This window comes from Aquarana catesbeiana, linkage group LG01 (genome assembly GCF_042186555.1).
Source record: "Aquarana catesbeiana isolate 2022-GZ linkage group LG01, ASM4218655v1, whole genome shotgun sequence".
Lineage (NCBI taxonomy): Eukaryota > Metazoa > Chordata > Amphibia > Anura > Ranidae > Aquarana > Aquarana catesbeiana.
The window spans coordinates 541,385,543-541,413,427 of record NC_133324.1 but is presented as its reverse complement, the minus strand read 5'-3'; the positions used below and the strand labels follow the sequence as shown (position 1 = coordinate 541,413,427).

Here is a 27,885-nt window from a genome sequence, read left to right as displayed (position 1 = left end):
CACGTAAAAATCTGTATTTTTTGCTAGAAAATTACTTAGAACCCCCAAACATAATATATATTTTTTTTAAGCAGAGACCCTAGAGAATAAAATGCCAGTCGTAATATTTTTTTTCACACTGTATTTGGGCAGCGATCTTTCAAACGCAATTTAATCAATTAAAAAAAAAAAGTAAGGTTAGCCCGATTTTTGTAATGTGAAGGATGATGTTAGTAAGTAAATAGATAGCTAACATGTCATGCTTTAAAATTGCGCACGATCGTGGAATGGCGACAAACTACGGTAGTTAAAAATCTCCATAGGCGACGCTTTATTTTTTATTTTTTGCAGTTTACCTGTTTTGAGTTACAGAGGAGGCCTTGCACTAGAATTATTTATCTCACTCTAATGATCACAGCAATACCTCACATGTGTGGTTTAAACGGCGTTTACATATGCGCGAATTACATATACATTCGCTTCTGTGCGCAAGCTCGGAGGGATGGGGCACTTTAAATATATACAGAGGAGCAAAAAAGTATTTAGTCAGCCGCCAATTGTGCAAGTTCTCCCACTTAAAAAGATGAGATGCCTGTAATTGTCATCATAGGTATACCTCAACTATGAGAGACAAAATGTGGAAACAAATACAGACAATCACATTGTCTGATTTTTGAAAGAATTTATTTGCAAATTATGGTAAAAAATATGTATTTGGTCACCTACAAACAAGCTAAATTTCTGGCACTCACAGACCTGTATCTTCTTCTTTAAGAGGCTCCTGTGTCCTCCACTCATTGCCTGTATTAATGGCACCTGTTTGAACTTGTTATCAGTATAAAAGAAACCTGTCCACAACCTCAAACAGTCACACTCCAAACTCCACTATGGTGAAGACCAAAGAGCTGTCGAAGGACACCAGAAACAAAATTGTAGACCTGCACCAGGCTGGGAAGACTGAATCTGCAATAGGCAAGCAGGTTGGTGTGAAGAAATCAACTGTAGGAGCAATAATTAGAATATGGAAGACATACAAGACCACTGATAATCTCCCTCTCCCAAATAAGGGCCATCTTGCCCTCATTTGACTTCCTACCCACCACCAATCGGACTGGATAGCTTCAATAAATGAATGTGCTGCTGAGACTACTTTTATCGGAAAGCTGGCCACCTACTGTGAATAAAGATACTTAGTTGCTGCCATAGCCCTGGTATTTAACATCAACGTATGTTTATAGTTAGGAGGTCGGCAAGTGGTTCATTTTTGCTGTAAATTATGCTGTATTATTTTGATAGTACAAAGAATTGTGCAGCTCTAAATATTACAATTAATACATCTCCTAATCCAATAAATCAATATATGAAAGCTATATTATTGGAAATTATTGGATCTTATGCTGTGATCACCTGTATATGAGCTGGTGTGGTGATCCATGTGCTTTGCACTCTGAAGAAGTTTATCCCTACTCTTCAGGATTTTGGCCGTAAGGCAAAGACTTTTGACCCTTTGTTGACTCGGAGGTCCTATCATTGAGATAAGTGGCAAAGAGTGTCTTATGGTGGAGGTCACACTTCTGGCACTGATTTTCAGTTTTCATTGATGCACATTGTCACTTTTTGGAATCCTGATTTATATATGAACTTTTTATGATTTTTTCCTTTCCAATAACTATATTTTTCATGTATTGATTTATTGGATGAGGAGATGTATTAATTGTGATATTTAGCGCTGCACTATTCTTTGTACTATTATTGCCTGTGATTTTTTTTGTAATGTTGCCTTGAGTGTTCAGCAGCTGTTTATATTTTAACAATTTTTTTTGCGCTGGTATAACTTTAATCTATTAATTCTGCATTATTTTGATGCATTGTTGTTTCATGTGTTCAAGTTTTTATGATGATTTTTTTTAACTTTTCAATTGTTCATTGTATCACAATGTTTATGAAGATTAGCGTCTCTGTCCTGATGAAGTGGTCCCCACAAAACACGTAGACAATAACAATCTGTTACAATGCTATGATTGCAATCTTCCTTGTGTGTGTGTGTGTGTGTGTGTGTGTGTGTGTGTATATATATATATATATATATATATATATATATATATATATATATATATTTTTTTTTTTTTTTTTTTTTTTAATCTACATTTTGTGCATTTGGTCTCCTGATAGTTATATTTATAATCCAATTTTTTCCAGATTTGCTATGTTATTCATTACAGGATGATTCCCTCACCTGATCAAGCCTATTGAAATGTATACATTTCACCAGAGATTCTATGATGCAGACTATCACAGCACTGAAAACTGAAAAAATGCTTGGAAATTAAGGGGTATAATATAGGCTAGTACTCAAGTGGTTTAATTTACATTTGAAAGTCAAGAATGTTACCGCGAACTGGTAATAATAACATATAGTGACATTATGACACATTAGTGAAATTGATTTATATTGCACATTAGTGACTTTTTAGTGGTCACAGTTCCCACTACACAATATTAACAATGACTGTCACATTAATTTAAAAAAATGTATTGATTAATTTCTGATTTTACATTGCAATGGTTATGTCTTTGCCCTCAGACCCAGAAGATATAGAAATCATTTAGAAAACTAGAGCACGTGATTGTCACAACTGCTAGAAAAATTGCAGTTTTTCTAAATTAATCTGCTGTACTATTCTTTAAATTCAGTTACTATCTATGAATTACTGCTTTTTAATTTGGACTGTTCCCCCAGCGCCAGGTCCGTACCAAGATATCAACCTACTGTTAGGGCTTGTTTACACTTGCTTAAAAATGTGGCCTTTGGCACGTTTTTTTTAAACCACTCTGAATGCTAATCAAAGCACCTGTTACTAAATAAAATGGTAAGCTTACAGTGCTGTTCACACATTGTCTTTGATTTGCTTCAAAAATTATACCCCATGTTGCTTCCTTGGTGCTTCCATAGAAGTCTACTGTATGACAACCCTCGTTAACAGCACCTTCAGCCTTTGAGAAACTTTTATTCAGAGTTTATTTCCCTTTGTTTTGCAAGTATTGCAGGTATGAAATATCCCAGGATGCACTGGGAAAACAATAAGCGAACCGGACAGACATTATCAGCATTCACTTCTGGTTCATATGTAAATGTTCTGGGAATGTCTGGTGCAGATGTCACATCTGGTGTGCAGCGTGGAGCGGCAGGAAGGTGAGCAGGGTCTGGACTGGAACAGAGCAACTAGCAGATGGCACATGTGGTGTGAAACATGGGAACACTATAGTGGAAGGTGAACAGGACAGAAGAGTGAGAACTGAGCAGTGGAGGATCAGCAGAGCTGGGGGACCAGAGCAGGAGAAACTAGCAGATGTCACACGTGGTGCGCAGCATGAGAGAAATATAGCAGGAGGTGAGCTGGAACTGGAGATAGAGGAGGATCAGAAAACCAGAGGATCATCAGAGCTGGAGGTTACTACTAAGTGGGGGATCAGTAAAACTGGGGGCTACTACTGAGTGGGGATAAACAAAGCTGCGTTTACCACTGAGTGGAGAATTACTAAAGCTGGGGTTATAACTAAGCAGGGGATATGCTGAATGGGGATACTAATAAGCTGGAGATCTGCTTAACAAGGGTTCTAATCAGTTGGGGATCTGCTAAACGGGGTTACTGATGAACTGGAGTTCTGCTGGGCCCCTTTAAAACAAGTAGAAAATCAACACACACACGGGGCATTTGTCAAGCTTCATTAATGCTTCATAAAAGCATCACAGAAGTGTCAAAACACATTAAAAAACAATGTTAAAGCAGTAGGCACTCTATTGTGTGTTAAGCAAGTTTAAACGAGCCCTTACAGAGATGGAGGAAGAAATTAATAAACTATAGGTGTGGTGACACTACAAGTGTGCCTTTTGAGACTTATTAAGCTGTTTGCCATGATGAAAGATGGGACTTGTAGTAATTCCATTAACAAATCCTGTGAATTGATCTGTGAATGGATGATGTGGCTGTGCTAGCAGAGTCCCACTCAGGCAGATGAAATTCAATGTAAACTGGAAGCCATGAGGCGAAAAACCCAGCGGTTTGTGTAAGAGAAGGGACAATTTAAGGGTGGGGGGCTAAGCATGTAACTATGTTTTATATTACACCCTAAATATGTGTGTAATAGGAGACAGTGTATCAAAGGGGGAATAAGCCTTTAAATTGACATGTCTGGGTTCATTCCCTGGTACTGCTTTTTGTTCCAGCCAATTGAGAGATGGTCTAAGCACAGCTTCACTGGCAAACAGAAAATCAATAATCAGAACTCACACCGAGAGCAAAGGCGCTGCTACCAAGAGTGTGTTACACTGCAGCATGCCTGCTATTGAAAAACATTCCAAAAAGCGTATCACCAGGATGCTTCCCTGTCTTGTGCCAGCTTTGCAGAGCTTACTTTCTGGTCTTGAAGTGTGCAGAATTATCTTCTTCTGTATCTCTCTCCTCCTCCAGTGGCATAGATTTTCCAGCACATTGTGTGTTTGCATGACAGAACCCATGCTGTAGAAATACATTTTTTTAAATGTAGTTCATTAGTAAGAACTCTGCATAACAAAAATGCACAGTAGGAATGTTAGGAACCACTGTGTTTTACAGACTGTTTATTGTTTAAAACAACCCTGTTAGTGCCTTTTTAAAAATGACAAATATAGGTTCCCTTGCCACAGAAGAGTTATTATATTCACCTCTCCAACGCTCTGTTCCCCCTCTGTGGTTCCATCTTTTACCATCATGTCACTGTCATGCCCTGTAGTGGCATAAGGGTCAAAATATGTAACCACAGCAGACAGCGGGGGTTGCAGGCATCCTTCTGGAAATGTTGAGTGCTAAAGAGCAGCACTAAACGGGGTGATAAAAGGAGACACAAGCTCCTTGTAACGAGTTAAATATCTCGCTTGTAGCGGACCTCTATTTGGATATTTTAAAATCAACCTACAGGCAGCTTTGGTACCCTTACATTGAGTATTACTAATGCAGTGTACACATGGTCGGACTTTTTGACCGGACTGGTCCGACAGACGCCGACTGACCAAATCCGGCGGACAATCCGATCGTGTGTGGGCTTCACCGGACCTTCAGCGGACTTTTCCAGTCGCAAATCTGACAGACTTTAGATTTGGAACATGCTTCAAATCTTTACGTCGTAACTCCGCCGGACCCAGAAATCTGCTCGTCTGTATGCTAGTCTGACGGGCAAAAGCCGACGCTAGGGCAGCTATTGGCTACTGGCTATCAACTTCCTTATTTTAGTCCGGTGTACGTCATCATGTATGAATCCATTAGACTTTTGTGTGATCATTTGTAGGCAAGTCAGTTCGTTAGAAAGTCCATCGGAAGTCCGCCAAAAGTCCGTTGAAAGTCTGTCGGACAGGCTGTCAGACTTTTGTTGCTGAAAAGTCCGACCGTGTGTAAACGGCATAACAAATTGCATTATGATAGCAAATGATTATTCTCTTTCCCAGTGGACTTTCTTTTGGCAAACTTTATTATCCGGACCTCAAAAAATCAGAACAGTTCTAAATGCTGGGAGCTTTAATAAATGTATATTCTTTTTAAGGTGATTATAGCCATCGTGTTGACAACAATACGGTTGAGTACTGTTATTTGCATGAATTTTTTAAGCTTTTGGGAGATGGCCTTTTGTTCCTGGGGTCAAGCAGTAGTCAACTCTATGCTGAAATTTTTGTTATTAACTCAGACTCAAATTCTGATGAAATAAACTCATTTTGAACACATAAACTGCATTAAAAGTAGGATCCACATGTTGCTTGCTTTCCGACCAGTAATTGGAAAAACATATAAAAAGATGCAATTGTACATATTAAATCCTATGAACATTATTGCAAAAAAAGAGACAGCTTAATTGTCTTGATTTGTATCTTTATGTTATTTAAATGTCTTTGTGAATTTAATTATATTTGTATTTATTTATTTTTACATTTTCTAGCAATATGATGTTGTCCATGACCTCCTTTTGGATGTGATTACCTGGGTTGGAATTCTACTTTCCCTTGTTTGCTTATTGATATGTATTTTTACATTTTGCTTTTTTCGGGGCCTGCAAAGTGACCGTAACACGATTCATAAAAACCTATGCATAAGTTTATTTGTGGCTGAGTTACTTTTTCTAATTGGGATCAACAGAACTGACCAACCGGTAAGTTTTCGAATGTATACTGTGGCATACTGTATTTTTCCATTGTATTTTGTCAACAGAAAGTCCGCCCCTGTTTATACCAGTGCGACTTGTCATTCAATTAGACAGGTCCAAATCGAATGACAAGTCGCACTCTGTTGTTGGCAATGGAACTGTTCCTGGACTACTTCTGGTGATTTCAGGCGTGACTTGTATAGACATCTGTGCAAGAAGTCCCACAAAAGTAAGCCAAGTCACACCTGAAGTCGCATCAACATGTGGATTTAAAATTGTATGATTTTAAGTGAAGTCGCACAATTTCAAAGTCAGATTCGGTGTGAACCAGGGCTAAATGTTGTGGAGATTCAAAATGACTGCCTTGATTAGGCTTTACACAGCACATCAACCCATTTTTATTTTTCAGGCAACTCCCAAAAATTATTGTTTAAAGTTCGGGTGGACACATCCTCACAATATTCCCCAACTCTATTACAGTATGGTCTAATTTTAGTGGTATTCTGTTTGTATAGTCTTTTAGAAATGCTAGTTGTGGCATATAGAGATTACTTAAAAGCTTTATTTAAAAAAAAAACAGTTATCAATTAGATTTGCATTGCCAGAGCGACGATGACGTCACTCCCGTTTACAGCACAGCTCTGAAGGTCTGGCACAGTAAGCGGGACCTTCAGAGCGCATGCATCGATGACGTAATCGACTGCATGCACTGTGTAGACCTCCTAAACTGTGCAAGTTTAGGAGATATTCACAGTACCTACAGGGAAGCCTTGTTAAAGGCTTCCCTGTAGGTACTAGTAAAAAAAGAAGACTTTACTTCCACTTTAACCCTGCCTGAAAATGGGCAGAAAAAAATTGCTAGTTTCGCCACCCATATACTTCACGAGGGCTCACTGCTAAGTTTGGGGTTCTCCGAACCTCTCTTAACCAAACCTGACCTGGTTCACCCACCCCTAATCTTAGAATTTAAAAATGCTTTGAGATCATCTAGATTTAAACAGAACTGCAGGCACAAACTTTATCAGTTATGTGCAAAAATAATGACCTCTTATCGCTGCACTATACTTTAAAACTTATACTTCTATTTATGTTAGACAATACAGCTCCCACTGTACTTCCAGCCCACTCTTGATATGATAGCTGTGGATCTCATTGACAAAAACGCTACTGCATAGATGTGCACAGCTTATTGCATTAGGGTGTGGACCCCAAAACTCAAACACAAGGATTTATATAGAGCCAACAGTTTGTGCAGCGCTTTACAACATGAGGGCAGACAGTACAGTTACAATACAATAAAATATGGGAGGAATCAGAGGGTCCTGCTCATTAGAGTTTACAGTCTAGGAGATATATATATATATATATATATATATATATATATATATATATATATATATATACAGTATATATATATATATATATATATATATATATATATATATATATATATATATATATATATATATACACACACACACAGTGAGGGGGAAAAAGTATTGATAGGTTTATTTTATCAATGAGAGAAAGAAAAACAACAAAAAAATCCAGAAAAACGCATTTCAAAGAAGTTGTAAATTGATATGCATTTTAATAAGTGAAATAAGTATTTGATCCCTTCGCAAAACATGACTTAGTACTTGGTGCCAAAACCCTGGTTGGCAATCACAGAGGTCAGACATTTCTTGTAGTTGGCCACCAGGTTTGCACACATCCCAAGTTATTACGGTTTCAAGGCTGACCTTTAGTAACTCGAACCTTCAGCTCCTTCCACCTTTTTCTATTGAATTAAGGTCTGAAAACTGGCTAGGCCACTCTAGGACCTCAATGTGCTTCTTCTTGAGCCACTCCTTTGTTGCCTTGGTCGTGTATTTTGGGTCATTGTCATGCTGGGATATCCACCCACGACTCATTTACAGTGCCCTGCCTAAGGGAAGGAGGTTCTCACCCAAGATTTGATGGTACATGGCCCTGTCCATTGTCCGTTTGATGCAGTGAAGTTGTCCTGTCCCCTTTGCAGAAAAACACCCCCAAAGCATAATGTTTCCACCTCCATGTTTGATGGTGGGGATGGTGTTCTTTGGGTCATAGGCAACATTCCTCCTCCAAACACGGCGAATTGAGTTGTTGCCAAAGAGCTTGATTTTGGTCTTATCTGACCACAACACTTTTATCCAGTTCTCCTCTGAATCATTCAGATGTTCATTAGCAGACATCAGACAGGCCTGTACATGTGCATTCCTGAGCAGGGGGACTTTGTGAGCGCTGCAGCATTTCAGTAATTCACAGTGTAGTGTGTTACCAATTGTATTCTTGGTGACTATGGTCCCAGCTGCCTTGAGTTCATTGACAAAATTCTCCCGTGTAGTTCTGGGCTGATTCTCATGATCATTGAAACTCCATGAGGTCAGATTTTGCATGGAGCCCCAGACCGATGGGGATTGACAGTGTTTCTTACATTTGCGAATAATCGCACCAACTGTTTCACCCTCTCACCAAGCTGCTTGACGATGATCTTGTAGCCCATTCCAGCCTTGTGTAGGTCTACAATCTTGCCCCTGACATCTTTGGACAGCTCTTTGGTCTTGGCCATGGTGGAGAGATTGGAATCTGATTGCTTCTGTGGACAGGTGTCTTTTATACAGGTAACAAGCTGAGATTAGGAGCACTCCCTTTAACAGAGTGCTCCTAATCTCAGCGTATTACCTGTAAAGAAGACACCTGGGAGACAGAAATCTTTCTGATTGATATGGGATCAAATACTTATTTCACTAACAAAAATTAAAATGCAGATCAATTTATAACTTTTTTGAAATGCTATTTTCTGGATTTTTTTGTTATTCTGTCTCTCACTGTTAAAATAAACCTACCATTCAAATTATAGACTGAACATTTCTTTGTCAGTGGGCAAAGGTACAAAATCAGCCGGGATCAAAATTTTTCCTCACTGTGGGTGTATATATATATATATATATATATATATATATATATATATATATATATATATATATATATATATACATATATATACAGTTAGGACGGAAAGTATTCAGACCCCCTTAAATTTTTCACTCGTTGTTATATTGCAGCCATTTGCTAAAATCATTTAAGTTCATCATTAACACTCATATATTTAACTCAGATGCTGTCCATTTCTTCTGATCATCCTTGAGATGGTTCTACACCTTCTTTTGAGTCCAGCTGTATTTGATTATACTGATTGGACTTGATTAGGAAAGCAACACACCTGTCTATATAAGACCTTACAGCTCACAGTGCATGTCAGAGCAAATGAGAATCATGAGGTCAAAGGAACTGCCTGAAGAGCTCAGAGACAGAATTGTGACAAGGTACAGATCTGGCCAAGGTTACAAAAACATTTCTGCTGCACTTAAGGTTCCTAAGAGCACAGTGGCCTCCATAATCCTTAAATGGAAGACGTTTTGGATGACCAGAATCCTTCCTAGAGCTGGCCGTCCAGCCAAACTGAGTTATCGGGGGAGAAGAGCCTTGGTGAGAGAGGTAAAGAAGGTTCCAAAGATCGCTGTGGCTGAGCTCCAGAGATGCAGTCGGGAGATGGGAGAAGGTTGTAGAAAGTCAGCCATCACTGCAGCCCTCCACCAGTTGGGGGTTTATGGCAAAGTGGCACGATGGAAGCCTCTCCTCAGTGCAAGACACATGAAAGCCTGCATGGAGTTTGCTAAAAAACTCCTGAAGGACTCCAAGATGGTGAGAAATAAGATTCTTTGGTCTGATGAGACCAAGATAGAACTTTTTGGCCTTAATTCTAAACAGTATGTGCGGAGAAAACCAGGCACTGCTTATCACCTGTCCAATATAGTCCCAACAGTGAAGCATGGTGGTGGCAGCATAATGCTGTGGGGGTGTTTTTCAGCTGCAGGGACAGGACGAATGGTTGCAATCAAGAGGAAGATGAATGTGGCCAAGTACAGGGATATCCTGGATGAAAACCTTCTTCAGAGTGCTCAGGACCTCAGACTGGGCCAAAGGTTTACCTTCCAACAAGACAATGACCCTAAGCACACAGCTAAAATAACGAAGGAGTGGCTTCACAACAACTCTGTGACTGTTCTTGAATGGCCCAGCCAGAGCCCTGACTTAAACCCAATTGAGCATGGAGAGACCTAAAAATGTCTGTCCACCAATGTTTACCATCCAACCTGACAGAACTGGAGAGGATCTGAAAGGTGGAATGGCCGAGGATCCCCAAATCCAGGTGTGAAAAACTTGTTGCATCTTTCCCAAAAAGACTCATGTCTGTATTAGATCAAAAGGGTGCTTCTACTAAATACTGAGCAAAGGGTCTGAAAACTTAGGACCATGTAATATTTCAGTTTTTCTTTTTTAATAAATCTGCAAAAATGTCAACAATTCTGTGTTTTTCTGTCAATATGGGGTGCTGTGTGTACAATAATGAGGAAAAAAATGAACTTAAATGATTTTAGCAAATGGCTGCAATAACAAAGAGTGAAAAATTTATGGGGGCTTGAATACTTTCCGTCCCCACTGTATATATGTATATATATGTAAACAAACATTTTGAAATGTTTAGGACATTTTTTAATGTATTAATACACTTTACATCTCATGGCAGTGCAGGTCAGAGAAAAAGAGTGGGGGGGTGAGAGAGAGAGGGGTGAGAGAGGGGGGGTGAGAGAGTGAAAGGGGAGAGAGACAGGGGGCAGGAAAGGGGGTGAGAGTGGGAGGGGGGTGAGAGAGAGAGAGGGGGGAGAAAGGGGGTGGGAGAGAGAGGGAGGGTCAGAGAGATGAAGGGCGAGAGAGAGGGGAGAGAGGGGGTGGGAGAGAGAGTGAGCGGGAGAGGGGTGGGTGAGAGTGAGGGGGGAGAGAGACGGGGATGAGAGAAAGAGGGGTTGGGAGAGGGTGAGAGAGAGGGTGAGGGGTGAGAGAGGGAGGGGAGAGGGGGTGAGAGAGAGGGGGAGAGAGAGAGGGTATGAGAGAGGGTGGGTGGGAGAGTGAGAGAGGGGGTGAGAGAGAGGAGGGGTGAAAGGGGTAAGAGAGAGGGGTGTGAGAGAGAGAGGGGGTGTGATAGAGGGAGAGGGGGAGAGAGGTGAGGTGGGCAAGAGAGAGAGAGAGAGAAAGTGGGGTGGGAGGGGGGTGAGAGAGGGAGGGAGAGGGGGTGAGAGAGGGAGAATGAGGTGAGACAGGGGCAAGAGAGAAAGAGGGGGGTGTGACAGAGGGAGAGGGGGAGAGAGGTGAGGTGGGCAAGAGAGAGAGAAAGTGGAGTGGGAGGGGGGGTGGGAGAGGGAGGGAGAGGGGGTGAGAGAGAGAGAATGAGGTGAGACAGGGGCAAGAGAGAGAGAGGAAGGGGTGAGAGAGAGGGAGTTGAGAGAGGTATAGAAAGGTAGGGGGTGAGAGAGAAAAGAGGTGTTCAATATGCCTGCTACAAGCCCCCTTTACATAAGTGTGTGCAAATCAGGGGGTGGAGTGTGGATTGGGGAAGACTCAGCAGGGATAGAATGGGAGGCGGAGCAGATTAAGCCACCTCCGTCCTGTCTGTACCCACTGTATTTGGCACTGCTGATCGGATTGGCACTGCACAGTGTACCCGCCCCCAGCTCACAGGCACCTGGTCAGCAAGGGAGATGATGCAGCAGATCCAGTGCAGCAGATAAATTACAGTGGATTACTCGAGGTGTGTAGTGAGTGACAGGACACAGTGGGTCCTCCTTCCCTCGGGGCCTGTGTGTCCCGTACACTTCTGTACACTGGATGGCACTGGCGCAGGGGGTGATGTTATACACTGACTACTGATTCTTTAGGTTAATGGTTTACTATGTTTAGGATAGCCACCCCCATTTAAAGTGGTTCTAAAGGCTAAAGGTTTTTTTTACCTTAATGTATTCTCTACTATTGGCTCCTGGAGCTGTCAATCATCTCCAGTGAGGAGGGGGTGAGACACACAGAGCTGGGCTCTTATGGACACACAGAGTGGGGCTCTGGAGTGAGCATGCATGAATGCTCCCATAGGAAGTGGCTTGCTATGGAGGCACTCAGCAGGGAGGAGGAGTCCAGAGCGGTGGCAGGGAACATGAGAAGAGGAGGATCAGGGCTGCTCTGTGCAAAATCATTGCACAAAAGAGGTAACTTTGACATGTTTGTTATTTAAAAAAAAAACAATCAATCAAACAAACCTTTAGAATCGCTTTAATTTGTTTAGCAGTACTACAGTTGGAAAATACAATTTGTATACTCATTGGCTTTGATTTACTGAAGGAGTAGAGGCTGTTCACATAGCAAAGTGAATGATGGTTAATAAGTTTTGTTCTTTTTGAATTCCCAGTCATGTGTGTGTATGTGTGTCTATGTCACTACCACTTTCCATACCTTTGTATATCCCTGTATATTGCATTTGCAAGAAACACATCTAAACGTTTTTTAATCTACACCCACTTCTGACACCACCAACTGTGGCAGGGAGTTCCACATCCTTACTGCTCTAATGCCCCATACACACGATCAGAAATTCTGCCAGCAAAAGTCGGATGTAAGCTTTTGGTCAGAAATTCCAACCATGTGTGTGCTCCATTGGACTTTTGCTGGCAGAATTCCAAGATTGAGAGCAGGTTCTCTATTTTTCGGTCGGAAAAAGTTCCTATCCGAAAATGCGTTCGTCTGTATGCAATTCGGACGCGCAATAAATCACGCATGCTCGTAAACAATTCGACGCATGCTCGGAAGCATTGAACTTAATTTTCTCGGCTCGTCGTAGTGTTGCAGTCATCGCGTTCTTGACGGTCGAAAGTTCAGAGAACTTTTGTGTGACCGTGTGTATGCAAGGCAAGCTTGAGCGGAATTTCGTCAGAAAAACCATCTAAGTTTTTTCTGACAGAATTTCTGATCGTGTGTGTGAGGCATTACAGTGAAGAAACCATTGTGCAGTTTCCTCCCAATGCTAGAGTCATCATTAAAATATTTTTATATTGCAATCATTTCACCTCTTAGGCTTCATGTACGCTGCTGCTGGTAAACAGACGTTTAGTAACAGTTGGGCTTTTTTTTCAGCTGACCCTGAACTCTCCTCTGTTATTTTATCAGTACAGGTACACAGGGTTTACAATTTATAGTTGTCTCTAGGCAGTTGAGGTTAGAAGCATTTTTTGGAAAGCAAAAAAATGTGTTCAGGACGGATGTTCAGAGGCACTTGAAACACCAAATGCCTGTAACAGCTTGTAAACTTGGTAACTTGCGTTTAGCTGCATTTCATTTACAGGCGTTTTTAATGGAGATATAATTTTGACTATTTGCAAAAAAACGCTTCTAAACCCAAACACGGCTAAACGCGGCGTGTAAACACGGCAAAACGGACGTTTTTAAACGGTTACTATCTGTCAAGTTCTCTCTGTCAGGAGAGATTTTAAAATGTCCCGTGTACATTAAGCCTAAAAGTGTTACTAAACCCACAACAGTAAAATCAGTCTGTAAATGCAGTAAAGCATGCTTGGTATGCTCACTGTGGAACCTAAGGGGTTAATCCTGTGCATTGTGTAAAAAGGCTGTTTGATCCTGTCTTCTCTGATCCTCCCCTTCTTCCACTTTCCGCAATCCATCTCCTGATAGTGGAGAGCCTTGGGGGGCACTATGCACATGCTCAGTTTGATGTGTATTGGAAGGGTGCATGTGATCAGTGCAGGACCAATCAGCACTTTCCAGACAGAGGGTCAGGAGTCATGCAGCCTCATAGGACAGTCAGAGAAAAAGGAAAACTCCCTCTTCAAGCTTTAGCCAGTGTTTGGCCGGACACATAACTGCTCTATACTGCTGATGAAAAAAGGTATTTAGCAGTTTTTTATTTACTAAAATAATTGCATTTCCATGTTCTGAATCCAGGGTCTTGGGTTTAGTAACACTAAATGTCTCTTCTCTGGGGAGAATAAGTCCAATGTTTGTAGTTGTTCCACTTAACTGAGGCCATTCAACTCCCTTATTAGCTAGCTTTGTTGCCCTTTTCTGGACTCTCTCAAGCACATCTTTCCTAAGTACTAGTGACAAAAACTAGACAGCATACTCAAGATGTGTCTGAAATAGAGTTTTGTAAAGTGGTAGAATTATAGTTTTATCTCTTGATAAAATACCCTTTTAATGCATGATAATAGTCTGATAGCCTTGTTTGCTGTATCTTGTAATTGCATGCTGTTGCTGAGTCTTTGATCTACTAGGACCCCAGATCCTCTTCTATCTTCGATTCCCCTAGAGGTTCTACCCCTAGCTAGTAACTTGTTGTCCTGCTTAACTTTGTATCATCAGCAAACACATTGAACCATTTACTCCAGCCTCTATATCATTTTTGAACAAAAATAAACAGAATTGGTCCCAGGACCGAGTCCTGGGGCACCCCACTTAAAACCATTCAAAAAATATGCCATTAATTACTATTCTCTGGACACACCCTGCAGCCATTTTTCCTCTCCAGGTACATACAATCTCATCTATGCCAAAAAGACCCTAATTTGTAAATTAGGAATTTATGGGGTACAGTATCAAATGCCTTAGTGAAATTTATATACGCTACATCCACTGGACATTCACTTCCAAACAAGCTCACCTCCTCATATCTGGCAAGAACTGTCCTTCATAAATCCATGTTGGTTACTGCTGTTGATACTATTTTCATCAGCAAATTATTGGATTTGGTCTCATCATTCATTCAAATAGTTTGCATACTATTGATGTTAGGAAAACTGGTCAGTATTTCCCAGGTATAAATCTTGGCCCTGGAAATTGGTACCACATTTGCTTTTTGCCAATCATCCATGTTATAGCCAGACCATTGTTCCTAATTTTTAAGAACAGCTTGCTGACCGGAGTGGTGCCAGCTAAGTTAATTTTTATAACCCTCCTTTGATTTGTGTAATCTGAGGATAAGAATATATTCAACCCTTGTCACTTGTGACCAACTTCCCTTATCTCTTATTGGATCAATATGTTCTGACCTAGTCGTCTTGCTATTAATTTAATATTGCTACTAATATATTTGAAAAAATGTTGATTTTTTTTACTTTCCGCCACATTGTGTCACTTGTATCTATTTTAGCTGCGCTGATCGCACTCTTGCATTTTTTTATTTCACTTTTTGTAGGTTTGGAATGCCAATGTTGGCCCTTTGACCTTATATTTTTTTAAAGGAAAGTTTTTTCCCATTAAAATGCCTTTAGTATTTAGCCACTTAGGTTTAACTTTTTTTCTTTTATATTTGTTGCCCATTGGCATGCACTGGCGAATGCTCCAGTTTAAAAACGAAACATGGCTATATGAACAACCTAAACTCCTTTAGTAAATCAACCCCTTTGATTCCATTTTAGGGAAGGTAAATTAAATGACCAGCAAAATCCATTTGCTATCTTGCCATCTTGCCATTTTCTTTCCTTAAACAATTTCACACTTATTTGTTAAAACATGATTGCTCCTTTGTAAAGAGGTAAATTCCAAATGAACACTTGTTTCCTGACATAAGAAATTCCATTGGCTATGGCTACCTGCCAGATTAACCACTTAACCTTAGGTGGATGTCATATGACGTCCTTAGGTTAAAGTGGAGATACCTGAATAATGCCTGCAGCTACAGGCATCATTCAGATATTTTGTTTTTCAGGCGGGATTCCATGCAATGTAAAAGCAACCATAGCAGCTTGACTGCTTTTACAGGTGGCGAAAGAGGACGTCCCCCTCCCTCTACCGCCAACCTTCCGGTGCTTCTCCCGGCTTGCCCATGGATCGGGGAGCAAGAGAATAAATCCATCTAAGGCAGTGGTTTACCATAGAGCTGACTGCGAACCATCGGAGGCCAGAAGCGCCATCATTTCCGGTTGTGGCAGATGTAAACATGGGTTTTTTTGTTGGGAAGCCTGAGATCATTTTTTTGTTTGTTTTTGTTTTTTGATCTCAGGCTTTCCAGGATAGGGGAGAGATCTGGGGACTTATAGACCGTAAAGAGGACCTATCATGCCCTATTCCTATTTTAAGGGATGTTTTCATTCCTTGTAATAGGAATAAAAGTGACTTAAAATGAAAACTTAAAATTTAAAGGGAAAGTGTAAAAATAAAATAAACAATAAAAAACCCCACAAATTTTAAAGCGCCCCCATTCCCTTGTGCTCACACGCAGAAGCAAACTCATACCTGGTTCACGCCCACATACTGTATGTAAATGGCGTTCAAACCACACATGTGAGGTATCGCCAGGAATGTTCGAGCGGGAGCAATAATTTTAGCACAAGACCTCCTCTGTAACTGTAAACTGGTAACCTGTAAAAATGTTGCCTATGTAGCCTATGGTAGTTTTTAAGTACCAAAGTTTGGTGCCGTTCCACGAATGTGCGCAATTTTAAAGTGTGACATGTTTACTTGGTAAAAGATCATATTTCACATTATCAAAAAAATGGGCTTACTTTAGTGTTTTTTTTTTTATTTATGAAAGTGATTTTTTTTTTTTTAAAATCACGTTTGAAAAAATTGATGCGCAAATACCGTGTGACATAAAAAAATTGCAACCACCACCATTTTATTCCCTAGTGTCTCTGCTGAAAATATATATATAATGTTTGGGGGTTCTGAGTAATTTTCTAGAAATAAAAGGTGATTTTTACATGTAGGAGAGGAGTGCCAGAATAGACCTGGGCTGGAAATGGTTAATGGCCATTGTAGTCTAATAAGCAACTCTTTCTTTCAGTCTGATTTTATTGAAAAAACATGTAAAGGTTTACATGCAAAAAGTACATATGGAAAGTAGTCATGGGAATTAGGGGTAAGTACAAACAAGGAATATGAATTCCATTGTATAGATGCATTCACACAAGATAAACATTAGTATAATATTAAGTATAAAATTAAGGAAAAATAAAGAAAGAAAGGGTTCAGAGCACCAACATTGATATCATATGTAAAAACAAAATAATTAAATTGTTGTAAAATACACTAGTACACAAGTACTCTTGGGCAGGAGTATGCATTTACTCAATGTTTGGGAATAAAGCACTTAAAAAGAGGTGTATATGGAGAAGGAAGAATAAAGCAAGGGGAAAAAGGGTAGTGAGATAAGCATATATGGTTTACACTCCACAATGGCTAATCAGGAAAGGTGGTGGGATCACATTCAACCCTTGTAACAAACTCAGATGAGTAGCGAAACATGGAGCATGCAGACCAAGTGAGAGAACACGGGTCTTCCTTTACAGATTCCTGAGCCAACAAACATTTAAGGTCTCTTATAGAGTCCACTGTATTTGTCCACTCTCCCACGGAAGGTATGGTTGGCAATCTCCAGTAGCGTGAAATACTTCCCTGGCCGCGGCTAGGAAGCGTCACAAGACATCTTTTTTGACAGATTTGAAGGGTCCTGGGAGCATGGACAAAAGGGCAACTTGAGGGGAGGGTTGAATAGAGGTCGCCATAAGCTTACAATATAGCTTGAAGATTTGTTTCAAAAATCTCTTTATGCGGGCAGCCCCACCAGATATGCAGTATGGAGCCTTTAGAAGCATGACACCGCCAGCAAGAATCTGGTATCGATGTATTAGAGTGGTGGATAGTCGACGGGCATCTATACCATCTGGTCACCAATTTAAATCCTTTTTCTTGATTTTTAGTAACTATGGAGAGTTTTTGGGTTAGAGTGAAGCATTTTTGTCATTCCGAGAGAGAGATAGTATGGCAAAGCTCTGAATCCCAGACCTGCGTATGCAGTGGAAGATTGGGAGAAGATGCATTTAACAGTAAAGAATAAAGTTGAGAAACCACATGGGCTGAGGATCATCCTGTAGAAACATATCCTCAAATCCCATCAGTTCGGTGAAAATGTCCGGTATGAAAGGGATATATATATATGACATCACTTGTCTTTGCAGCCACTGAGTTCTGTTACGTGAGAGTGATGCAAAAGGGATATCTGTTGTTAGTGATGGATCAGCTCAAAGAACTTGGGTGAGTCTCCTATGTTCTGTTCTTCGCCAAGGCCCGAACCTAGATGTACTCAAAGCCAGAAGAAAGCCTGGAGTCCCAAAGAATGGGGTCATAGGACCCATAGGTTTAGAAAGGCTGAGAGTGGATGTCAGATGGTCCCATATTTGGATTGTCTGTCGAGTAAGGTCACTAGCAATAAGTGGGCCCTTACGCTAGGCAGGTGGGGTCCAAGGAAGGGCGCATAGGTCAATAGGGTTGATATTACTTTCCAATTAAACCCAAAGCTTAGATGAGGAATAATGGAACTAGTCTGCTATACGGGAAAGTACTGCTGCCTTGTGATATATTGAGCCACTGGGGGCTCCTGTCCCTCCTCTATTTCTGGAGGGAGAGTGTTTCATAACGTATTCTACGAAGTGTCGCGTTTCAAATAAATATGGAGAAGAGCTGCTGGAGTTTCCGAAAATTATGAGGTGGAAGTAAACAAGAAAGAACATCCATTTTCAAAACATTCACCCATCCTAGCCATGAGAGCCTCTTGGTATCGTAGGATGATAAGTCCACCTGGGTTCTAAGAAGTAGGGGAAGAAAGTTTCCAGAATAAAGCTGAGATGTTTCTGTTGGTATGTGGATCCCAAGATAACTAATGGAGGTAGAACCAGTCTTAAAAGAAAAAGTGGATGAAAATTGCCGTAGAACCACCATTGGTAGGGAGATGTTGATGAGTTCTGACTTGCTATAGTTCACTTAAAAATTGCTTACGACCCCAAATTTTTTAAATTACTTCATTATTGGGGGCAGAGATGTACGCGGTTGCATCACAAATAGGAGCAGATCATCTGAAAATAATGCAAGTTTATTATGCATAGGACCCATCGTAACACCCTTAATAGTCTGATTATTTTGCAAAGCTATAGCCAGATGTTCTATAGTGAGAACATATAGAAGGGGAGATAAGGGGCAGCCCTGTCGCATTCCATTATCGATATAAAACGATTGGGTACAAAGAGACATTTATTGTAATCCTGGTGGATGGAGAGGAGTACAAGGACATTATACTTGATATGCCCAGCCCTATTTGCTGTAAGTACAGGAAGAGGAATTGCCAGTCAACACGATCAAATGCCTTCTCAGCATTGACTGTTAGAAGGCATAAAGAGATGTCGTGGGTGCGAGTGTATTCAGTCAGAAGGAGAGTCTTCAAAGTGTTATCCCTAGCTTTACATCCGCTTACAAATCCAGGCTGAGGTGTAGGTTTATGATAAAGGGACTGGTAGAAATCCCTGAACGTGTTAGCAAGTGTGGAGGGTGAGAAGATCATTTCCCTGGAGGTGTGTGACAAATGTGGAGGATTGCCTCTTGATAAAGGGAATGAGCTAGTTGTCTGCCACACTTGTCCTTAACCACTTAAGGACCGGAAGGATTTACCCACTTCCTGACCAGGCCATTTTTTGCAATACGACACTGCGTCGCTTTAACTGACAATTGCACAGTCATGCTGTACCCAAACAAAATTGACATCCTGGTATTTGATCACCGCTGCGGTTTTTATTTTTTGCGCTATAAACAAAAAAAGAGCGACAATTTGGAAAAAAAAAACTATTTTTTACTATAATAAATATCCCCAAAAATGTTTTTAAAAATCAAATTTCTTCATCAGTTTAGCCCGATATGTATTCATCTACATATTTTTGGTAAAAAAAAATTGCAATAAGCCAATATTGATTGGATTGCGCAAAAGTTATAGGGGGTTATTTATGAAAGGCAAATCCACTTTGCACTTGGAAGTGCAGTCGCTGTAAATCCAAGGGAGACATGCAAGGCAAATAAAAAACAGCATTTTAGCTTGCACATGATTGGATGATAAAATCAGCAGAACTTCCCCTCATTTCAGATCTACCCCTCAGATTTACAGCGACTGCACTTCCAAGTGCACTTGCAGTGCAGAGTGGTTTTTCCTTTCCTAAATAACCCCCTAGTGTCTACAAACTATGAGAAACATGTATGGCATTTTTATGGCATTTTTTTTTTTTACTAGTAACAGTGGCAGCACAGTGGTGTAGTGGGTAGCACTCTCGCCTAGCAGTAAAAAGGGTTGCTGGTTCGAATCCCAACCAGCACACTACCTGCCTGGAGTTTGCATGTTCTCCCTGTGCCTGCGTGGGTTTCCTCCGGGTACTCCGGTTTCCTCCCACACTCCAAAGACATGCTGGTAGGTAAATTGGCCCTAGTATATGATGTGAGTTTGGGGACCTTGGATAGTGGGCTCCTTGAGGGTAGGAATTGTGAGTGTGCGATGTATGTGTGGAGCGCTGCGTAAATTGACAGCACTGTATGGGTACCTTAAATAAATAGGGATAATTGTAGACACGCACACTCACTCAGGTTGAACTGGATGGACTGGTGTCTTTATTCAACCTTACTAACTATGTAACTATGTATGCAAGTAATGGCAGTGATCTGCGTTTTTTAGCGGTACCGCGCGTGCCTACTATGGCTCTTAAAGGGGAAGACGTGCCCATATGACAATTTGGGGGAACGTGCAACTTTGCCGACGTATATCAGCGTGAGCCGGTCAGCAAACATTTATATTGGTGTAGCGCCAGCTTATCCGCAAAGGTTCGCGCAGAGACCTTGTAAAGTTTCCTGAGCTGTGACTGGGTCGAACCAGCCTCCGTAAGGTTTCCCCTGTTGGAGAATGCTTGTGTTCCATTTCCAGATTTCTAAGGTTTTGTATTGCAGATACTATAGAGGACGATCCAGAGGAACCTCCTGAGGTAGAGAGCGGCAGCACCTCATGGCCAGCGCTTGCAGGGATGGTGGAAAGTGAAGCTGCCCTAGCTGAAATGGTTAATGGCACCGAGTAAGGGGCTGGGAGCTCATCCATGACATCTGGTCAGACAGGTGGTGGGGGAGGAGAGCCATATCTTACCTGGAGTTAAGCCGGGCGCCACCTTGTCTTCAGGTGAGCACTTTCCTGCGTGGCTGTACAGAGCAGGTAGCATTGGAGGGAGCCCTGTTGCGGCTCAGCAGTGTCAGCAGGGTGAGAGCCATGTGCCGACATATGGGTCGTTGGTGAGCAAGGAGCCTGATATTGTCGGGAGGGCACAGAGCTCAGAAGCGTGTGCCTTCAGCTATCCATCATCCTAAGAAGCAAATCTTTTTGGCATATTGAAATGTATCTAAACCCAGAAACAAAAAATGTTTGCAGGCCTTAGATCCGATGGCTACATTAATTTTCTTTTTCAGGTTTTCGTTATTTTCACTTGTTATTCATTTGAATTACACACTTATTGTCCCTGATTGCCCACACTTACTCCTCCACTGTACCTATGGAGGGAACCATGTTTGTCACCCAGGCTGGACTTCAAACCATGTTTGTCACCCAGGGGCCTTATCTCTATTACATGGTGGATGGTAAGGTTAGTAGTTAAAGAAGGAAGATAAAAATGTTTTATTTTGTCAGTTCTGCTCACAAGAAGTGTCGGGGACACTGCATGTCAGGCAGGATCAAGTTTTTAGCCTGCAACATTTAGAACCAATTTTGCCACTCTAAGGACTTTAAAGCTGCAATATATACAAGTTTTGTTCTTGGATTTAGTTATCCTTTTATGTATATTTTCATGTTTGAACAAAAAATCCATCTACTTCAGCACAAACAGCGGGGTCACCAGCCCTCCCTTGGGTCTATACTTACCTCTATCGATAGTTTTGATCTGTCTGGACCTGCACACTAATGTACCATAGGACTTCTAAATGGCAGGTGCAGCATCCTGTTCAGTGTGGCTAGGGAGAAGAGCCAAAGGGATGTTTGTTCAAATATGAACATGTACTTTAACGTGTCTGTATATATAATCTATATATTTATTGTCAGGAGCGTCTGCTCCTCATTTCAGCATCTGGGTTTTGGCTATGGCATTCTCCCTGTCTTTGTCCACCTGCAAGCTGCTTGATGTGGTCAGTCTCTGGGTGGAAACTCAAACCTGTTATAAGCCAGCTTAACCCTCGCTTGGATGCTTGTGATAGAGAGTAATATGTGTGTTATTCCTGATCAAGCCCCTGTCTGTCTGCTCTGCTCTGCTAGATTGGATTTCCCTGTGTATGATTTTGGACCGTGTTTTGGACTATTCCCTGAACTCAGCCTGTTTTTTACCTGGACTATCATAGAACCATGCTACCTGTCTGCTTACGCAAGTACCTGTTTGCTTTGCTTAGTGTGCGCCTGCACTGGTGTGGTGGCCAGGCACTATAGCATTGTGTATAAGTCCTATGGGCAACCAAGTATCGGTAGGTCTGCTTGTCTTATGGGAAAAGGGGCTGCTATAGTGTCTGACCACCTGCGTTGGGGTAGACACGTGACATTATCACAAGCCTTTAATTAAAAAAAAAATCAAATTCTGTGAAGATTGACTCTACACAGGCTTGTTTATTTGCTGAGGAAATTTGCAAACTGACACTCCAAGTCCAGGAACTGTCTTTGCGTGTAAATGCACCTCCAGCAGTAATGCAGGAGCCAAAGTTAAACCGCCTGATCGTTTTTTTGGTGACCCTCATATGTTTTCCAACTTTAAAAATAGTTGTATGCTATACTTTAAGCTTAAGCCACACTCCTCTGGTTCTGAAGCACAGCGGGTTGACCTGATTATTACATATTGCAGGGGGATCCCCAGTCTTGGGCTTTTAGTCTCCTCACAGATGACCTAGCCACAGGGTCAGTTAAAGCTTTTTTCAAGGCCTTAGGTTTACTGTGTGATAACCCTGACTGAGCCCACTCAGCTGAAACTAACCTTAGGTCATTACGTCAGGGTAAACGCACCGCTGAACAATACTGTTCTGATTTCCGCCACTGGGCACCTGACTCTGGGTGGAATGACTCAGCTCTATGAAGCCAGTTCAGGTTAGGCTTATCAGACTCCATCAAAGACTCCTTAGTACACTACCCTGAACCAAAGTCATTGAATGAAGCCATACAAGTAGCCATCCATATAGACAGGCGTTTACAGAAAAGGCATACAGAGAGGTTTGTTTCTTTGCCCTCCAGTACGCCGCCCACTTCTTCTTCTGCATCACCCCTTCCTGAGCCCTCTCACCCTCCCTGGAAGATGAGCCCATGCGAATAGGCACTACCCATTTATTCTCTGGGGAAAAGGCTAGAAGGGACTCTACTTATACTGTGGCAACCACCATCACTTTGTCGCCAGCTGCCCTATTAAGCCGAGAAAAAAAACAGTCTAGTGCGGTTGGAGTTGGCTTCTATAGACTATACTGTTATAGTTTCCCTCAGAGATAAAGTATTTGTTGGTACACAACTTGGCTCTGCCAAGTTTTCTCACCGCCTCTCAGCTTTCATAGATTCTGGTGCTGCCAGCAATATCATTGATGGGGACCTAGCACACCGTCTACAGATTCCTGTGGCTAAGCTGCACAGGCCCTTTTCAGCCTTAACTGTTGATAATGCTCACTTGTCCATGGGCCTGGTCATCTTGTGTATAGTACCTATTACTCTGACTATTGGGGAATTTCATAGGGAGAAAATCAGCTTCTACTTGATCTCATCTCCTGCTTATCCCCTTATCTTAGTATATCCCTTGCTTAAACTTTTTAACCCGCACATAGACTGAGATACAGAGGAGATTAGGTCCTGGTTCCATATCTGCATCCAGAACTGCATTAAAACTGCTGACCAGTTGCCAATTTTTAACTCTTGTGTGGCCAGTACCAGTCATATGCCTTTATTACAGTCCTAATTGGATCCTGATGATGACAGTTTTTCCAAGTGTGTCTTTATATGACTCTGTTAAAGCAAAAAATGCTACCAAGGTTATTGAATTCTCTACAGGCCACCTCTCCTGCCAATTGCCATAGCCCGAATCTTCTCCTCCTAGAAGCCAAACGTACCCACTGTCTAGCAGCCTTGAGCCCTGTTTGGATACTTCCTCTAAGTCCTCAGAAGTCAAGACCCTGGATTACCCCTACCTTTGGCTGTCCCTAAATTCCCTTGGACGCACAGCCAGGCTAACTTGCCTGTAAGTTCCACAGTCGCTACACCTGGCAATGCGATTCAGTCAGTCGCTATACCTGGTGATGCGATTCAGTCAGTCGCTACACCTGGTGATGCGATTCAGTCGGCCTCTGCACCAGTTATGCCAGTCCAGCCCATGCCCATTGAGTCTCCTGCTTCTTATTCTGGACTTTCTGTAACCTGGCCGCACCCTACTTCTACTACATCCATTCAAACATGTCAAGAAGTTCAATCCATCCTTTGGATAGACTGCCTCGTTCGGCCAGCTGGGACTTTCAACCTTTTTTTCAGGGCTGTCTGCATTCTGCTTGTGGTTCAGCTATGCGGCTTGACTCCTGTGACACGTCACCTGCTAACCAACCTAACCTCGCGGATCCACTGACCTCTGCCCAGTCTGATGGTCCTGTGCTGAATGTCCAGCTCATCTTTAAGGGTCCGGGGGCCCCTCCTCAGAGGGGGGGTAATCTCAGGAGCGTCTAGCGCTTCTGCTCCTCATTCCAGCATCCGGGTTTTGGCTATGACATTCTCCCTGTCTTTGTCCACCTGCAAGCTGATTGATGTGGTCAGTCTCTGGGTGGAAACTCAGACCTGTTATAAGCCAGCTAAACCCTTACCTGGATGCTTGTAATAGGGAGTGATACATGTGTGTTATTCCTGATTAAGCCCCTGTCTGTCTTCCCTGCTCTGCTAGATTGGATTTCCCTGTGTATGATCTTGGACCGGATTTTGGACTATTCCCTGGACTCAGCCTGCCTTTTACCTGGACTATTATAGAACCACGCTACCTGTCTGCCTTCCGCAAGTACCTGTTTGCTTTGCTTAGTTCGCGCCTGCACTGGCACTCCATCCCATCCTCTTTACTACTATAGCATTGTGTATATGTCCTGGGGGCAACCGAGTACTGGTAGGCCTGCTTGCCTTATGGGAAAGGGGGTTGCTATAGGTGAAGAACACAGAAGCCAGCTATAGTGTCTGACCACCTGTGTTGGGGTAGACGTGACATTTATGAGTAACACAATAAGGGAAAGATGGAAGAACAGACATGTAGGGGCATTTTAACCACTTGCCGTTGGTTGCATGCCGATATACGACGGCACAATGGTAGCGGTAGGCAAGTGGGCGTACCTGTAGGTCCCCTTTAAAAGGCAGGGATAGCAGGCACGCGTGCCCGCCCGCTGCGTACAGCGCGACCATGCCCACTCCTGGCGATCGTGTCACGGCGCCGCAGTACAGGGAAGTGCCTATGCAAACAAGACATTTTCGCGTTCTGCCTTGTGTCATGACAAAGATCATTGCTTCCTGTCATCGGGAGCAGTGATCGCTGTCATGTGACTGGAAGCCCATCCCCTCCACAGTTAGAATAACTCCCTAGGACACACTTAACCCCTTCATCGCCCCTAGTGGTTAACCCCTTCACTGCAAGTGTCATTTACACAGTAATCAGTGCATTTTTATAGCACTGATCGCTGTATAAATGACAATGGTCCCAAAATAGTGTCAAAAGTGTCCGCCATAATGTTGCAGTCCCGATAAAAATCACAGATCGCCGCCATTACTAATAAAAAATAATATTAATAAAAATGCCATAAAACTATCCCCTATTTTGTAGACGCTATAACTTTTGCGCAAACCAATCAATGTACACTTATTGCAATTTTTTTTTTTTACCAAAAATATGTAGGAGAATATATACCGTCCTAAACTGAGGAAAAAAATATTTTTTTTATATATTTTTGGGGGATATTTATTATAGCAAAAAGTAAAAAATATTGCGTTTTTTTTCAAAATTGTCGCTCTTTTTTGTTTATAGCGCAAAAAATAAAAATCGCAGAGGTGATAAAATACCGCCAAAAGAAAGACTCTATTTGTGGGGAAAAAAGGACATCAATTTTGTTTGGGTGCAACGTTGCACGACCGCGCAATTGTCAGTTAAAGTGACGCAGTGCCAAATTGCTAAAAGTGCTCTGGTCAGGAAGGGGGTAAAATCTTCTGGGGTTAAGGTACACGCTGAAAGTATTATTGCATTTTTGCTTACAAAAACTATTACATTTTTATTTTAAGAACTAGGGAAAGCACCTTATTATTATGCCTACAAAGCAGCAATCAGATTGAGAGAGGAAGCAAGAACATTTTGAGCCTATTAGGATTCGATGTTTGAAACACCACTGTCAGTTTAACAAAAAACACACATAAAAGAAGGGAGAGCACAGGGAAGACCTCATAAATGTGCTACTTATTTCATAGTCACAAGCTGAAGTGGCTCCTAGACTGCTCAACTGCTGTGTAGCCAGCAGGAGCAAAACTCCCTTTGGAAGGGGTGCTCGATAAAAAAAATGGTTAAACAGAATTGAAAAACCTTGGCAAAATAATATATACACCAATCAGCCATAACATTATGTCCACCCACCATAACCCTTCGAGGCATTAACTCCACTAGCCCTCTTAAGGTATGCTGTGGTATTTGGCACCAAGCTGTCAGTAGCAGATCCTTTAAAAGAGAAGTATGGGTTTCCTTTTTTTTTACTTACATCTATTGTATGTGAACTGCTGATATCTAAAAATCTTTCCAGCCCTCTCAGAAGTTCCCCCGTTCTGTTAAAATCTAGCTAAATACCTGTGGGAGAGTCTACAGCAGTGGTCTCAAAGTACTGGCCCGCGGGCCATTTGCGGCCCGCGGACTGGTTATAAATGGCCCGCCGAGCAGGACGCTCTCTGATGTGTGAAGCTGGGGAGGTGTGGGCGGCAGGGCATCCATCGCTACATTGCAGTGAACAGCGAGGGGGCCAGCCGAGGGCAGATAAGCCCGGGACTCGGGAGAAGAGCTCCACCGTGACCTTGACCTCGCCCCCTGACCCCACCTTCCCTAGGAGACAAGCGGGCGCAGCGTACCCCAAGCTTCAAGTTCCTCTGTGCGCTCTGATGTGAGGCCCGAAGCTGGAGGACAGGCTCGCTGCTCACTGGGGGCACAGAGCTGTCACAGAGGACAGGAGGCGCAGGCTGCTGCGGGAACCGCTGAAATTGGACAGATCAAAGCAGGAGACTGGCATCATGGTATGGAAGGTACTGTCTGTCATCATCATACACACCTGCAGACAGAGACTGCGACAGAGGTGGGACTGCAGGAACAGGGCTAGGGGTCTCTCATTTCCCCCCAACTCCCCCCTCCCTCTCTCTACGCCCCCTCCCCCTCACTTAGCCCCCACCCTTCTCTCTCTGCCCCCCTCTCTCTAGGCCCCCCTCCCTTCTCTCTAGCCCCCCTCCCTTCTCTCTAAGCCCCCCTCCCTTCTCTCTCAGCCCCCCTCCCTTCTCTCTCAGCTCCCCCTCTCTCAGCTCCCTCTCTCCAAGCCCACCTCACTTCTCCCTCAGACCCCCTCTCTCCAAGCCCCCTCCCTTCTCTCTCAGCCCTTCCCCCTCTCTCACCCCCCTCTCTCTAAGCCCCCCTCCCTTCTCCCTCAGCTCCCCCTCTCTCAGCCCCCTCTCTCCAAGCCCACCTCACTTCTCCCTTCAGCCCCCCTCTCTCCAAGCCCCCTCCCTTCTCTCTCAGCCCTTCCCCCTCTCTCAGCTCCCCTCTCTCTAAGCCCCCTCCCTTCTTTCTCAGCGCCCCTCTCTCTAAGCCCCCTCTCCTCTCTCTCAGCCCTCCCCCCTCGATTAGCCCCCCTCCCTTCTCTCTTAGCCATCCCTATACTCTCAGCCCCCCTCTCTCAGCCATCCTCCTCTCTCTAAGCCCCCCTCCTTTCTCGCCCATCCGTCTCTCTCAGCCATCCCCCCTCTTTCAG

General features: G+C 42.6%; 1 protein-coding gene across 13 annotated transcripts in view; it reads left to right on the top strand.

The window, feature by feature from the left end:
* The window catches only part of ADGRL3 (adhesion G protein-coupled receptor L3), a 1,522,275-nt gene that overhangs the window by 897,709 nt on the left and 596,681 nt on the right, over nt 1-27,885 (top strand). For all 13 annotated transcript variants that reach the window (XM_073595048.1, XM_073595046.1, XM_073595028.1 and 10 more), the window contains one exon: nt 5,947-6,156. In XM_073595048.1, coding sequence (XP_073451149.1) covers nt 5,947-6,156 — 210 coding nt within the window. The remainder of the gene's footprint in view (nt 1-5,946; nt 6,157-27,885) is intronic.